At 37.0% G+C, this 17,320-nt stretch overlaps 1 protein-coding gene across 1 annotated transcript; it reads left to right on the top strand.

Annotated features, from left to right (window-relative positions):
- The first annotated feature begins 686 nt into the window (after positions 1 to 686).
- Positions 687 to 1,046, top strand: LOC120278541 (putative germin-like protein 2-1). Its single transcript, XM_039285308.1, has one exon. The coding sequence runs from the start codon at positions 687 to 689 to the stop codon at positions 1,044 to 1,046; it is 360 nt and encodes a 119-aa protein (XP_039141242.1).
- Positions 1,047 to 17,320: the final 16,274 nt, after the last annotated feature.

Here is a 17,320-nt window from a genome sequence, read left to right as displayed (position 1 = left end):
ACCTTATAGTTATTTATGCTTTATTTAATTTAATATTTTATTTAAAAAACTACCAATTGTTATTTAATTTTAATTATGAAAATATCATTTTAAGAATATAACATATTTTTAATTTAATAAATTATCATTAAATTAATTAATTAATTATTTTTCTTATATTAGTGTTAATAGGAGATAGTAAATAGTGACAGTTAAATCAATTAATTATTTCTTTATTCATAAAATTTAAAAATATTACATATTTTTAAATTTAGTAAAATTCTATTAAATTTATTAATTAATTAATTAATCATCTCTTAAATTAGTATTAACACTAATGGTAGACAGTGAAAGTTAAATTAATTAATTATTTTTAAGCATAAAATTAAAACAATTACGTAATTAAATAATTTTTATGAATAATATTAAATAATTCGTGTTAATGATTGACAATGGGGGTAATCTTACAATTCCATTCGTATGGTGACTATATCTCTCAAGTTACATCAAACCAAAAAATGAAAAAGCAAATACAGGATTTCTAATTACAGCAAACTAAACAATAATGATGTAATTTGAATTGCAGTATTTTAACTTACATGTGATTTCACTTACAGTAAACCAAATAACCCTAAGAACAGACTTAGCTCAAAGGTGACCTTACTGAATGCTGATCATATAGCAAGTCTAACACTCTAAGTATATTAATGGCAAGAGTGGACTTAGAAATTTATGGACTTAACAAACCTCATTCTAGTGAGATTTTTACTTTGTTGGTAGGGAAAGTATATGTTGGTTTTATAACATCAATCCCTGAGAACAACCTTTTCTCTAAAGTCCTAAACAAAGGTGACTCCTTTGTCTTCCCTAAAGGACTCATTCACTTTGTGGTGGATATTGGGAAAACAAAGGCAATTGGGATTGCAGCTCTTGGAAGTCAGAATCTAGGGTTTTATTCTCTTGCTGATGCTGTCTTGGGGACTAATCCTAATATCTTTGATGATGTTCTTGCTAAGGCTTTTCAATTGGACAAGAAGATTGTTGACTGGCTTCAGTCCCAGTTCTAGTTTCAAGCATCCATGCATGCATGCATGCTTGTGATGTGTACAATGTCCATGTGTTTCATATCATTTTGTATACTCAATTGGCATATATTAGAACCATATTATGAAATTCGATGCTAAATATAGTGTGTTTTGAATTAACAGGCTTAAGGCAGCGCTTCAAGATGAGAGAGAGAGTGCCAAAGGAAGCATTTCAGACCTAAAAGGATGAAGTTGAAGCTCTCTTGGCATCGTTAGAATAAGGACAAGGCAAACTGGGTGGCTTATGGTTAGCTTACAGCCAACCTTATAGCCATAAGTAGATTCCAAAGAACTTTGCGAGCATGTTGACTCCCGTAAGAGGGATTCAGAGCCAATTTAAAGGACCTTATGGGCAAGTCTTACACCCATAAGGATGCCCAAAAGGATCATCTAGAGGAGCTTACAACCTCAACATACACCCGTAAGGGCAGTCACAAGGAGCAACCTAGGGAAGTTTACGGTCCAGCATTTACGACCATTAGCTAGACTGTAACACAAACAGAGGATCTTAGAGATGTGACTTACTGCCGTAATAATGGAGTAAAACATGAAATTCATAAAAACCCCCTTTTAAATCCCTAGGATGAAGAATCACCGGAGAAGCTTCCACTTAAGCTACAAAGATGAGCTTGATGGCTACAATCTTCAATCCGCTTGAATGTAGATATGAATCTTTCTCCAAATCTCTCCTTAAATGATAATTCGTCTCTTTTCTTCCTCAACCTTACCTCCAAGAATCACTCCCAAAGAATAGAAGATAGAATAGAAGGTCCCCTAAAAATCCGCATAAGTTCTATATATATTTGACTGCTGACAAGATGCTTAGGGGCGTATGAGTTAGGCCATAAAGAAGCTGGAGAAGATAGTCGTGAGACTTACTAGATAACTTACAGCCGTAAGCCCTGTCCATAAGGTCTTTTTTTTGTGTTGCGGTTTATCTTACGACTATAAGCACTGGACCATAAGCTTCACTGTTCTGCTCCTTGTAACCGCCCTTATGGGTATATACTGTGATCGTAAGCTCCTCTAGATTGTCCTTACGGGCATCCTCATAGGCGTAAGTCTTTCCCGTAAGGTTCTCTTAATTAGCTCTGAATCCACCTTATGGGCATAAGTATGCCTGCAAGGTTGTTTGTAATTGACTTACAGCCATAAGGACGACTGTAAGCTGCCCGTAAGCCACCGAGTTTGCCTTATCCTTGTTGTAATGATGCTGAGAGCTCCGACTTCATCGTTTAAGGTTTGAAAATGCTTTTATGGCTCTCTCTCATCTTTAAGCACTACCCTAAGCCTGTTAATGCACAACACACTATATTTAGCATTGAATTCCACAATATGGTTTTAATACATGCCAATTGAGTGTACAAATTAATATAAAATTTATGAACATTGTACACTCATCAAATTTCCCCACACTTAAGCTTTTCTTGTCATCAAGAAAAATAGAATATTACAAAGAAAGTGGACAAAGTGCAGGACCTCGGGCTCAAGGATTTAGGAGTTTCACAACTAATTTGGGTTTCCACAATACAAGAATGCTAAAAAAATTTCAAGTTCCATAGTGAACACTCTATTCAAAAATTATCATTATGTGTGTAACAACTCTATAGTTCACTTCTTTCAACCTAGAGGACTTCCAAAAGCAAACAATCACACAAAAAGCTTCTTATGCACAAGGTGATAGCTTAACACATCTCTCAAAGTAGCACTTTGCTGTAAAAGTTTAAGGAGCTGCTTTAAAACTTAAAAGAGGTAGCTCTTTCCACATCTTTGACTGAAAATATGGTAGCTTTCACTCACCTAAAGAGGCAGCTCTTTCTCTCATTAGGGCATACAAACTATCCGACTTGTCGAGAGTTGCTTCACATTTCTAATAGAGGTAGCTCTTTCTGTATCTCAACTTTATTCTTTTCTATTTTGAAACAAATTCTTTTAAATTTGCAACTTTTTTTCTCAAATCAACCATAAGAAATATAATGAATAAAACTTAAAGAAGTCCAATACGGTCTAAGTTGCTACAATAGAGAAGTTGTGTGCTCTAATTATGTGAATAACCAAGAATATAGTGCACACTAAAAAAAAGCACTCAAAATAGAACAAACTCACAAATGTCCATCCTAATACTACAAAACTCCTCTTCATTTCAAATGCACTGCCATAAGTCAAACTTGGCATGTAAGAGAGTAAACAATGAAACTTAAATCCCTCCCTTACATTTAATTTATACATTGTCTTCAATGTGTGTATAAAGAAAACATGCAAGGTAATGTAGAAAAGAATAAGAGAGGAGTGGAATATAATTACTTCCCCGGTTCACATAGATGAAGTCATTGAAGCTTGGAACTGGCCTAGTGTGTCCTTTGTTGTGATCTAGCAGTTTGGGGGTCACTTAAGGCCAAGAATTAACCAAATTAGCATCCCTTTTATAATTGAGGATGGTGAGTGTTACACATAAGTCCTGCAAGGTATAAGGGAAAAACATTAAAGCTTAACAAAATAAAATAACAAAAACAGAAAGTAAAATCCACTAAAAGTAGCAAAATAAAATCCACTAAAAGTAGCAAAATAAGTACAAACTAGGCAGGGCCAACCCTTGCCATAAATGATAAATACAAAGTCTGAAAATGAAGTGCAAAATAAAATAACAGAAAAATCAATGCTTAGTGTCATACAATGGAGTTGAGTCAGTCAAAAGATGTGGTGATTATGGAGGAGTCGATGCATGAGGAGTTAGAACAAGAGGAGGGACCAATCAAGAGGGTAGATCCAGTGCATAGCCAAGGTTAGCCTCGATCCTTACCTAGGTAGTAATAATGGTCTGTTGGACCTCTTGCAGTTGAAGCACATCATCCCTCAGCTCTTAAATCTCTGATCATCATTGAGGATGAGCCATTGCTACTGTCATCTCGGCTGGCTCAGTTGCTGATGGCAAGGATAACTTACTGCCAGACTCGTCATTCAACTCATCATCCTCATCCTCACCCCCTACTGGTAGCTGCTCTTTAGTCGAGGTAAGTATGAAATGGCCGCTACAACGCATCACCATCCCTATCAGCCGTAAGGTATAGAGGGCGAGGAGAGATGTGCCGTCAACCACCTCATGTCCCTGGAGTCATTCGATTAGGCCCATATCTCGGATAAGTTGTGTGATGTATGGGCTTGAAAAGATCACACCAAGGTGTACATATTGGCCTTGGTGTGTGATGAAGTCTGCTAGCTTGTAACCAAGGTGGATGGGGCGATGCTCCACAAGGATGTAGAGAAATAGGAACTCATGCTGCCCCACCACTCTAGTGCTATCAGCCCTACTTGCAAAGGAGCGACCATGATAGCATGGACGTATGTTGAAAACAAAACTGAAAGAAAACTATAAAATATCAACAAATCACAGGAGAGACTTCAAGGAAAAGAATGATGTCCGGGCATAGCATCCCTCTAGGGTTATGAAGTATGGGACAATGGTTGTCTAAGCATGCAATCCTATTTAAACAGAAAGGTTTCTAGAAGCATGAAAAACCCCGATTTCTCAGGCAAAATATAACTGAATCAGTGTAGAGCTAATACAAACATCCACATAATCGCATTAACACTATATGAAACCTTGTTGTGGGTTAATGATAATCTCTTAAGTAGACAATCTCTCCGTAAAGAAAGATTGTCCCTAATCCGAATACAGAGTAGAAATGTGTTTTTTCCTAAAATCTGCTCCACATAATTGCGGAGAGACGGAGATTATCATCAACCCACTCGGAAGGATTATGGGAGACAAAGTCTCCTAACTACCCTAACTAGAGGGCATCCACTATCCTCTCGAATTGCAGTAAGCCTATGCTAGGTGGGAATTTATTCTCGTCACGTAGCAATACAAGATATGAGAGTAGGGTTTTCGCCTCATTAGTCATCAAGCATCCATTCATACAATTAGACTCAAATTGATATGATTGTAAAAGAGAAATCAATTTAAAGTATAAGAGATCCAACAACCAAAGTCATAAAATATAAAACCCTCGAGTTCAACAATGCCCAAACATCTACAAATTAGCCATCCATTGATGGAGGGCAAGCATTCAAGATACAAAGAATAAAGGTAAACATAGGATCCATGAAAACCCCCTTGTCAATCCCTAGGATGGAGAGTCACTGAGGTAGATTCCACTCACGTTACCAAGGTGAGCTTGACGGCTACGATCTCCAATCCCCTTGAATGCCGGGCCAAATTCCTCTCTAAATCTTGCCTAAGGTGCTGGAGATTTGGCCTTCTTCTCCCTCAATCTCGCCTCCAAGAATCGGCATCAAAGAATAGAGAGATAGAGTAGATGATGCCCTAAAAATCCTCTTAAGTTCTATTTATACCCGATTACTTATGGGCTGCTTATGGGAGTAAGAGCTATACCATATGGAGTTGGGGAACATAGTTGTATACAAAATTCAAATAAGATAAAATAGATAATATATATAATAATGATAATAAATTAATATTATAAAATAAATAAAATAATAAATATTGTGTATATGTATATAATATAACAAATATATATATATATATGTGTATTTAAGAGAAAGAGAGAAGTGTGTGTGTGTGTGGGGGGGGGTGAATGAGAACATGATTTGCATGGTCGCCCACGCGTCTCATAACTTCTCACGATTTTCATAACTACCCACTTCCATTTGATGTTTTTTTAAAGGGGGGAACCGAAACGAGAGAAAATAGGGGAGAGGCCAAAGGAGGACCAGCCAGAGGGGAACCGGTCGGAGGAGCCAGCAAAAGAAGATTCTCCATAGAAGAAGAAGAAGAAGAGGTCGCTGCCTCTGTTGCTGCCGTCTCTGCTATCGCCATCACCACTGCTGCTGTCGTCGCGTCTCTATGAGATGGCAGAAGAAAGCTCTCTGCTGCCGTTGAGAGAATATGGAAGCCACTCACTGGCACCATCGCCAACTTGGTAGCCGCTAATATCGTTGCCCGTTGATTGCTTCCCTTGATGAGGAGCCCATAAAGACGAAGGACTCTGAAAAAATTGGAAGAGATTGTGAAGACGAAGAACTTTGGAAAAACTAGGAGAGGAGGGGAAGAAGATGACGGACAAGGAGAAATGGGGACGAAGGAACTAGGGGAGAACAAGGGAACCAAGGAGAAGACCGTTCTTCAACGTGGTCGGTGAGCTCCAGCATGATGAGGATTTCCTTCCCAACCTGGGAGGAACCTGCAAGAAAAGAAGAAGATGAACGAGAAGAACCAGAAGATTAGAAGAAGAAAGAAGGGTTTGAATTTTCTCTCGTCTCTGCTATACACGTAAAGAAAAGAAACAAGCCACCGCTTGCCACTTGCCGCCTGCTGGCATTGCTGTCATTGTTGTATGTTGCAGTTGCTGATCGTTGCCATTGTTGCTATGTTTTGTCATCATCACTGAAGAAATATATATAATATATATATATTGAAGCTACTGCCAGTTGTTGAGCCTGCTTGCTTCATCATCGCAGTTGTTGACGTTGCTTCTTTCTTCCATACCGCCATCGAGAAAATATTGAAGCAGATGTTCCCGCCTTTCCCTTATCGTCGTCAAAGACAGAGAGTTGAGTGGACACTAATCGCCGAGATGACAACCGTCAGGCCAACATTTTCATGGCGTGAGTCATTGCCAAATCTATGTGAACCAGCCTCGGTCCCCATAGTATAGAGAAGATAATCTCGTAGATAATCTGCTCCCCGTCCGGAGATGTCATCATCATCAACGATGGATCTGAATGGACGTGGTCACGCTTTCAACTTGGAAATACATCTTCGTCGAACCCCTTGAGACAAAGAAAGAGGGTCGAAGCTGAAACGACCAGTTCCCTTAAATGGGCCAAGGATGGTAGTGCCTTTACTTGACGTGGGGAATGCAAGTATGCAACAAAGATATCCCTGTTATACATACATACATATATATATATATATATATATATGCAAAGAAGATGACCACCGCATTCGCCACTCTTGCTGTCATGGTTGCCCGCTGCTTATCATTGTTACCAAAGAAGGACCTGGTAAAACTACATGAGAGAATCTATCAGGTACCAGAGGATGCATGATGATACCCATGCTGCTAAGATCGAGGAGGCCAATGATACGGCAAATAAAGCTACCCAGGCTGCTCTACTTGATACGATCACATAAATAGGAAATTATTTTGTGTTGCTGGTTGATCAGTTGCTGAGCGGGCACACGTTGGAAGCTTCTATTTAAAGCTGAAACTAGGCAAAGATGGCGCGATATGTTACCACAGCGTTGTCTGCTCCAGATGACGCTCCCACACAAGCCTCGTTGACCGTGTTTTCTTACCAAGCGGGTCGGACATTTACATGTGGAGGCCGAAGATTAAGCAGCTCATGCACTGGCCTCGCCAAACAAATGCTGCTGAGGGCGATGAGTAGCGAGAGTTTCTTCACTTGCCAATGAAGAGGCTTTATGATTTCTCAACTAAAGAAAAGATAGAGAAGCAGGAGGAGGTGATTAACAGAGAGAAGATCAAAAGTATTCATGGTCCCAGTTTTTTTTTAAGATAAAAAAATGAAGAAAGATGAACAAAATTCTGCAGAAGTTAAAAGGAAAAATGATAGTCAAGGATGCTTTGAACTCATGGAAAGGTGATTTGAATGAAGATGAAACTCATGCTCTTGAAACTTGTGATTATAATGGTGATGATGAAGATAAAAATGGAGATAAATGATGAAGATAACTGATGAAGAGAAACTGCTGCGATCTTCTTACACATAGTAATGATAAGAGGTGATACTAAGCAAGAAGACAACAAGAGCAAGCATCATGGCACTACATGGGATTCTAAAACCAAGGACCTTGTTTGAAGAAGACAATGCAGCTTAACATCATCTTAGTGAAGCAAATAGGGTCATGTGATCCAGATGAAGATGTCCACAACTTCAACATTATAAAGTCTGGTAATCTGCAACTTAAGTTGGTTAATGCTCTTAGAGTTAGAAAATCAAATAAACTGAGCACTATTTATAAGAAACTTCCTACTCCAAGAAATGAAGTCATAAAAAAAATGTGACTTCTGCTGAACAAAAGAGATCTCAAAGGCTTAAAAAAAAAGGAAGATGGTTTTATGCATACAAGCATGGGCCCACCATGAAAAATATATACATGCAAATGAATACATGATTAAGAGGAAAATAAGAAACATGAACCGGGTCCCACCATGATGAAAATATGCATAGAAATGAATCAATGAGAGGATGTATACTAACGTGCATGTTTTAAAAAAATAATTAATTAATTATAAAAATAAAAAAATAAAAAGAAAAAGGGCCCCACCTTACACATGGGTATGAAATATGAATATAATGAATATATATATATATATATATATATATATACCTATATATATATATATATATATATATAGTATATATATATATATTCATCAAAGAAACACAAAGACTCATTTTCGAGGCAACAATTAAATTTGTTGCGAGGGGTAATGAGATATATATCTCAAAGTGGCAAAGAGATGCAACGTGGTAACAAGGCACATGCAGTAGTATATCATTATATATATATAAATTATATATCCACATATAAATGTATATGATGTCATAAGAAATATATATATATATATATAACGAAACGAAAATCAAAACCAAAGCAATCAAGTCAAGATTCAATATATGAAAAGAGTCAAGACTTGAAAATTCATACAAATCGACAATTGAACTCAACAGTGTCAAGACATCATAAGTTGAAGACCTAAAGAGTTTCACAAGTCAATATTCAAAAAAATCCATATAAATCGACAATTGAACACAGTAGTGTCAAGATATTATAAGTCGAAGACCTAAAGAGTTTCACAAGTCAATATTCAAAAAAATTTATATAAATCGACAATTAAACTCAGTGGTCTCAAGACATCATAAGTCAAAGACCCAAAGAGTTCACAAGTCAAAATACAAATAGGCAATTGAACTCAGTAGTCCCAAGACATCATAAGTCAAAGACCTAAAAGAGTTTCACAAGTCAAAATATAAATCGACAATTGAACTCAGTCAGTCTCAAGACATCAAAAAGTCGAAGACCCTAAAGAGTTTCACAAGTCGATATTAAAAAATCTATATAAATCGATAATTAAACTCGTGAGTCTCAAGACATCATAAGTTAAAGACCCAAAAGAGTTCACAAGTCAAAATACAAATAGGCAATTGAACTCGGTGAGTCTCAAGACATCATAAGTCAAAGACCCTAAAAGAGTTTCACAAGTCAAAATATAAATCGACAATTGAACTCAACAGTCTCAAGACATCAAAAGTCGAAGACCTAAAGAGTTTCACAAGTCAATATTAAAAAAAATCTAAATAAATCGACAATTAAACTCAGTGGTCTCAAGACATCATAAGTTAAAGACCCAAAGAGTTCACAAGTCAAAATACAAATAGGAAATTGAACTCAGTAGTCTCAAGACATCATAAGTCAAAGACCTAAAGAGTTTCACAAGTCAAAATATAAATCGACAATTGAACTCAGCAGTCTCAAGACATCAAAAGTCGAAGACCTAAAGAGTTTCACAAGTAAATATTCAAAATCCATATAAATCAACAATTGGACTCAGTAGTCTCAAGACATCAAAAGTCGAAGACCCACATAGTCTCACAATTCAATTTTTGAAAATATATAAATCGACAATTGAACTCAGTAGTCTCAAGACATAAAAAGTCAAAGGCTCAAGAGTTTCACAAGCCAAGACTGGAAAGAAGCTGCACAAGCATAAAAGTTGAAGCTTATGGAAAGTCAAAAGTAAGTTTATGGTTCATCAACATAGAGAACTCATGACTTGAAATCCAAATCAAATTCAAGATACAAATCAAATTCAGGGCGCAAAATGTCCAAAACACAAGTTCACAAGTTTCTAAATCATGATCAATATTCAAATTCTCAAAATTTGACGAAGACTAGATGCCGTCAAAAGTCAAAGCACACTTTTTCAACAAAATAGTCAGAGCGAGATAAAATACTCAATCATTGCTTACTTAGGCACATAAACCTAAGTGGCATCAAGATGATTTCAAATTCCTTGTATTAACAATGAAATCTGTAAATTCATATTTATTGAAATGAATGAAATTTATTGTCACAACTTATTCCCTTTTTCACACTTATTTCTTAATCGGAGGTTCTTGCGACAATATCCAGGGTAATTAACATTAAGGGCTTGCCCCTAATGGAAGTCATGAACCCATAATTTCTTGAAGTCATAAAAAATTAAATTTGATTTGTGATCTATTTATTTCAACCGGTTTAACCCTAATTAAAGGCCGGGTGAGAAAAAAGGAGTCCATATCCGTGTGCCACTCTGACAATGGAACAATCTATCAAGCCATGTCCTCCTCTGCACGTGTCACATGCCATGACTGTAGCTGACTTCTAATTAGACAAATTATCAATTTTTTGGTTCAAAGCTTCCACTTGGGCTACTAGTGCTGTGACTTCACTAATTTTGATCATCCCAGCTGGCCTTACTACTGATTTACCTCTCAAATTCCATTGATAATTACTCATGGCTATTTCCTCAATCAACTGCTTAGCTGTCTCCAGGTTCTTACTGATAAGCGATCCACCTGCTGCTAAATCAATAAGCTGTCACGTACTTTGATTGAGGCCTTGATGGAAAATTTAAACTTCCATCCATTCAGGGAGGTTATAATGTGGATATTTCCTTAGCAAATGTTTGAATCTTTCCCACACCTCAAATAATGATTTAGTGTCCAACTGTGCATAATTATAATCTCTTGACGCAACTTGGTCATTCTTCCTGGAAGAAAATAATGGGCTAAGAATGCTCCGATCAACAAGCTATTCCTAAGTCATGATAGATGCACTAAGAATTGTTTCTGCGCCCACTGCTTAGCTCTTTCTTTCAATGAAATTGCGAATAAGCGAAGTTTGATGCTGTTGCCAGAAATGTTGTTGATCTTAAGTATGTCGCATATTTCGAGGAATCCCTCAATATGACTGTTAGGATCTTTGCCTGGTAATCCATGGAACTGTAGTGAATTCTGAACCATTTGTATTAATGCAAGCTTAAGCTCAAAGTTGTTTGTTGTAACTGGTGAGTGCACTAAACTTGACTGAGAACCATCAAGAGTGGGGAGAGCATAATCTGAAAGGAATCCTATTTCGTTCAATAGATATGTTCTTAATCTAGTTCCAATACTCTTTTTACACTGCTCTTATCTTCTGCTAGTCTTGGTGATTTGCCCTTAAGTGGTATATACTGAAATCAAACAAAAGACAAAGAATCAAAAACAACAAAGAAAAATAAAAGAACAACAAATAAGAAAGCAAAAAAATGGCTAAAGTTATAGATAATCAAGTGTTCCTAATATCACTATCCTTCCCCGGCAATGGCATCAAAAACTTGATAGGGATGCAAGTGTACGTGCCGATCACATAATAATAGTGTGTGTAAAGCAGAGTGTCGGTCCATAAGGAATGAGGTAAATACTAGTAATGACTCTAGACAAAAAAAATAGCCTAAATGATCAAATGATGTGTGTATGAATAAAAGCAGATGAACATAAGAAAATACATGCGGTAATAGGAGAGAAATCAAGGAAAAAAGCGATGTCCGAGCATAGCATTCCTCTAGGGTTATGAGGCATAGGAAAATGGTTGTCTAAACATACAATACTATTTAAACTGAAAGGTTTCCATAAATATACAAAACCCTAATTTCTCAGCGAGGTGTAACTAAACAGGTGTAGAGCTGATACAGACATCCACACAATCACAATAACAATCTATGAAACCTAATTGTGGACTAATGATAATCTCTTAAGTAGATAATCTCTCCCTGAGAGAGAGGCTACACCTAATCTGAATAAGAGCATAAATGCTATTTCTCCTAAAATTTGCTCCACATGATTGCAAAGAGCATGGGAATTATCATCAATCTACTCGAAAAGATTGTGGGAGACAAAGTCTCCTAAATACCTGACACGATCCAAATTTCTTCTATGAACCGCAAGTGCACGGGTGTCGAAGTAATAAAATACCGGGTGAGTTGGGTAGCTAAATCCACAAGGAATAGGGGTACTAGTACTAAGTGCTTCTTTGCTATCTAGCCTAATGATAAATGGGATGATGTGATGATCTAATATGCACAGAAATGAATACCGGAGATGAATATGCCAGGGTAAAATAGAGGGAGATCTCAATCATTAAAAGTGAGGTATTCATGTAATGCTCCCCCTAGGATTCAGCTATTAGGTACTAGGTATGCAAAGTGTTTCTAGAATGAGTAGGCTAAGTCATGGAAATCCAAAGATGATCTGATCTTGACTCCAGATCACCAATATTGGTCCCCTACGACATCCTTATGGAGAAATCACTCAATCTCAACACTTCACATCACATATGACCGCAAAGCACTCTAGTGATTCCAAAAGGTGTATCCGATTCCTAAGAATAGACCTAACCCTACTTCTAGGTGAAAAGTCCCTAACCCCTTGCAAGGTCCCTGTGGAGAAATCTCTCAATCTCACGCCTCACACCAAATATGGTCGCATAAAGATTAGGGAATATGGAGATAGAATACACCAATCAGAGGGGAAAGGGGACGCTCCACTATCTCATGCCTTACCCTCTCAACCCTCTTCAATCTTGCGGTTCTAACCCTAATGGAGACCTCTCTCTCACTAAGGTAACAAATCATGCAAACCAAACAATCATAAGATCGGTAAGGCAAGCAAGCATTAGGTAAACAAGATTGAAACTCAACCAAACTCGGATTAAATAGAAGCACAAATCAAATCCATAAAAGATTAGAATCCTAGGGTTCACAAGCCCAAATACCCTCTAGGGGTTTAGCTCTCCATGGAGCAATATACAAAATAGACCATCAATGAATGATAGTATATAAAAACCATAGAAATAACCCCCATATATATGAACTGATGGCCTTGATGGAGAGCTTCAACGTCTTGAAGGATCCACTCCGAAGCTAGGATCACCAATGGTTTCCTTGATGCTATGACGGAGAAGGAATCGATCAAAGTTGGTGAAGAAGTGCCTCCTAAGCAGCAAAGACATCCTCTCTAAGCCTTAGCCGTCTCACCCCTCAAGAGACACACAAAAGATGTCAAAGAATAGGGCAAGAGGGCTATTTATAAGTACAAACCGCGGCTACCATATGCTTTCACACGCCTGCGTGGGCTGCAGGAGTTTCCACACGGTCATGTGAACAGTGTTTCTTCTACAATAAAATGATACAAATGTTTTGCTACAGTACATAGCTACAGCCTCTTCATGAACGCGGTCCAAACATTCTTCTCTTGAGGCCACATGGTTAGGCACACGTCCATGTGGTAAGCTATAATACTTTTCTTCGTTAACTCATCATTTGAAAGGTCTTGAATTCTTCACAAAGAGAAGGAGAATGGAAATTTGAGTGCCTTTGTGCCCTTCCAACTAGCAAATTGGCTTGAATTCTCTTCGAAGTTGCCACACACCTCCATGTTCATGAACTCTTCTTGTGTCTTGATCCTTGGATTGAACAAGAACTTCCAAAATATGTCTTTATAGCCTATATTTGCTTCCTTTTCTCCCTTCAAGGCATTCACAACATAATTGCACAAAAGAACACCAAATACACTATATGAGACATAAACTATGATAAAAATGATGCTCAATGCATGTAAAACATATAGAAAAATATGTCTACTCAAGCACTTATCAATACACTAACTAGAGGTGTACCTACTATCCTCTTGAATTGCAGTAAGTCTATGCTAGGTGAGCTAGACATGTAGCAATACCAAATATGATTGCTAGGGCTTTTGCCTCATTAGAAATTAAGCATTCAATCACACAATTAGACTCAAATAGATATGATTGCTAAAAGAAATCAAATAAGCATCAAAGATTTAACAATCAAAGTCAACAATATAAACCCTAGAGTTCAACTATGCCCAAACATCTACAAATTAGCCCTCCATTAATGGAGGGTAAGCATTCAAAGTACAAATAATGGAGGAAAACACGAAATCCATGAAAACCCCCTATTCAATCCCTAGGATGAAGAATTACTGAAGAAGCTTCCATGTACACCGCTAAGATGAGCTTGACAGCTGTGATCTTCAATCATCTTGAATGTAGATCCAAATCCCTCTCTAAATCACTCCTTAAGTGCAGGAGATTTTTCTCTTTTCTTCCTTAACCTTGCCTCCAAGAATTGCACCCAAAGAATAAAAGAATAGAATAGAAGGTCCTCTAAAATTCCTAATAAGTCCTATTTATAGCCGATTGCTTATAGATTGCTTACGAGCATAAGGGCTAGGCCATAAAGAAGCTAGAGAAGATAGTCGTGAACCTTATAGGGATGACTTACGGCTGTAGTCCCCGTCCGTAAGGTCTTTCGTTTGTGTTGATGTCTAGCTTACGCCCGTAAGTGTTGGACCGTAAGCTTCACTATTCTGCTCCTTGTGATCACTCTTACGAGCGTATGCTATGATCGTAAGCTCCTCTAGATGGTCCTTACGGGCATCCTCACGGGAATAAGCCTTACCCGTAACATCCTCTTAATTGGCTCTCAATCCACCTTATGGGTATAAGCATGCCCGCAAGGTCTTCTGGAACTGATTTATGACCGTAAGTTGCCCGTAAGCCACTCAGTTTGTCTTGTCCTTTTTCTAATGATGCTGAGAAAGCTCCAACTTCATCATTTAAGATTTGAAATGCTTCTTTTGGCTCTCTCTCATCTTTAAGCACTACCCTAAGCCTATTAATGCACAACACAATATATTTAGCATTGAATTCCTCAATATGGTTCTAATACATGCCAATTGAGTGTACAAATTGATATAAAATGCATGAATATTGTACACTCATCAAGCATTCTTCTTCTGTATTTTGCCTCTACATAGAAGCTTGCTTACATTTTCACTAAGGCACATATTGTCTCTTGATTTTAGTTCCTCATTGGCAAACTCTCAGTTTATGACCCACCGTGAGTTTAAGGGGTGTGTTAGAGTATTGGTGTACACATATAGAGTATATATATATATATATATTATACATACTCTGCTCATATATACGAACATATGTACACATGTATCTATTTATTAGGCTTCTACCCTAATGAACATATTCCAGTTCCTTCTAAACTTCTATCAAAATATAAATTGATCAAACAATTTTCTATATTTTTGCCAATTGTGATAACATAAACTTGAATCAACTTTGCAAAGTATTGTCACAACCCAAACCCAATCTAGTGGATTTAGAACCCCAACAAACAACCCGCACGCTCCTAAGGTTGAAACTTCGTGGGTATGCAAGGCCTCAACAATCTTGTTTTAGAACAAAATATACTAATGAGCAGGTTAACAAAATAACAAAACAACATGTAGTCTAACAAGTTACAAGTTACAAGTCAAAAGGTCCCACTACTACCACATTAGCAAAATAAAGACATAATCTAATATAGATAGGGCTGAGGCTATGCCTACTACTCAACAACCACTATTAGGCTATCTCCTGGAAGACCTTATTTCTGATTTGGAAGAGATAATCAACAACTTTATGAGATAAAAAGCCCAATAAGCAATCAACTAAAAAGTTGGGAAATATACCAATTTTAGAGATTAAGATGCATGTACTAATGATAATCAAAACTTGAGTATGAGTTCTTCATAAAAATATAATGAATGGCAATATATATACTGTATATCAGATTGTATTACTCATTAAAATTAATGTAATTTTCAAACCATGATGATTTAGTAGAAACACAGATTTAGAACTGACATAACAAGACATAACAAGATTTCAATAGTATAAATCTCCCAAGCTTACTATCACCATTTATTTTACCTCACTGGCACCCAAGTCAGAGTATATTATTGAATCTCATTTATTTTACCTCAGCAGCCCAAGTTAGAATATCAAGAGTTGTTATTGTTTCACCAATGTTCTGACGTGAAACTATAGTCTCAATTTCAGGAGTTTATGTTGACATGGTCAATATTGAGTCCCATTGACAAGGTTAGTGTATAGTTAGTTCAAAGACTAGAATTGCTATAAACAAAACAATTTTTTTGCCATTGTTGAAAAATGTCGATACGTTCAAAGCTAGATGTCAATAGTCACAAAACATGATAAGGTAAAGTTTTTCAAAAGTCCTTAATTACATATTTTTCACACATATACTTTCATGCAATTATGGTTGTTTTCAAGTTGATTTTCATATACTTTGGTACTTAGTAGTTCCCTTTTGTTTCTCTAGGCCAAAATATAGGCATTTCAAACCATAGAATAAAATTGGGAGCGAAATAGAGTGTAATTGAAGAAATATGAAGTTTCCAGAAAGATACACAAGCAAGTACACACCTCTGTACTTCTCTAGATTTCACAACTACAGTAACTCATCTACATTGGTTTCGCTACAGTAATACATATACAATGCATTGCTATAGTATTTTAAGGATACTGAGAGATATATGGCCTAACTATTGCACTCTTGTGTACTATAGACTGTGTACTTTTACACAACCTGATTACATGCCCATTCAAATTCTAGTGCAGAGAAGAAAGAATTCTTGAGAGTTACACAACCAAAGTACATGCCCGTGTACTTCTTAGTTTGCCTGTGTAACTCTCAGGTAGCATTTTCTCGAGGGTATTGAGCACCATAGCCAAGATACAAGGCCGGGAACATGGCCATGTACATGCCCATGTACTTACTTGATTTCTATGGCTATAAAAGGCTGGTAGAAAAGAGAAGGGGTTATTCTTTTGATTCTTTTGACCTTTTTGGGGCAACAAGTGACGGCTAGGGTTTAGACTACTGAAGAAGACAAAGAGGAAGATGGTGGAAATAGGGGGATGACGTCCAATGGCGATTACACTCGATCTAGATTGATCTTGAGCGTCATTCAGACATCAAGGGGGTTCTCTATCATAGGTTTTAAGCTTTGTTCTTATGTTGTTTGCTTTGTATTGAAAAAGACCGCAATGGAGGGCTAACTTCCTTGGGTGTCTGGATTTGATATAGCTTGGATTCATTAGTTTTATATTGTTCTTAATTTAAATTACCTTTGGTTTATTAGATTCATCTATGTTGTTTGATGTTGGTTTTTAGTATTGAAAAGTGGCTCTACCATTATGATTTCACTTGTGTATCGAGAGATCCTTCGGGTGAAGATCACATATAAATGAATAGGTATCACTAATGCTCGCTAGAGATAGTAAGGGTGCCATGTACCTTTCG

Source organism: Dioscorea cayenensis, chromosome 16, assembly GCF_009730915.1.
Source record: "Dioscorea cayenensis subsp. rotundata cultivar TDr96_F1 chromosome 16, TDr96_F1_v2_PseudoChromosome.rev07_lg8_w22 25.fasta, whole genome shotgun sequence".
Taxonomy (NCBI): Eukaryota; Viridiplantae; Streptophyta; class Magnoliopsida; order Dioscoreales; family Dioscoreaceae; genus Dioscorea; species Dioscorea cayenensis.
This window is presented reverse-complemented; position numbering and strand designations above follow the sequence as displayed.

Coding starts and splice junctions, on each gene's coding strand:
- LOC120278541 (XM_039285308.1), top strand. CDS start 687: ATGGCAAGAGTGGACTTAGAAATTTATGGACTTAACAAACCTCATTCT.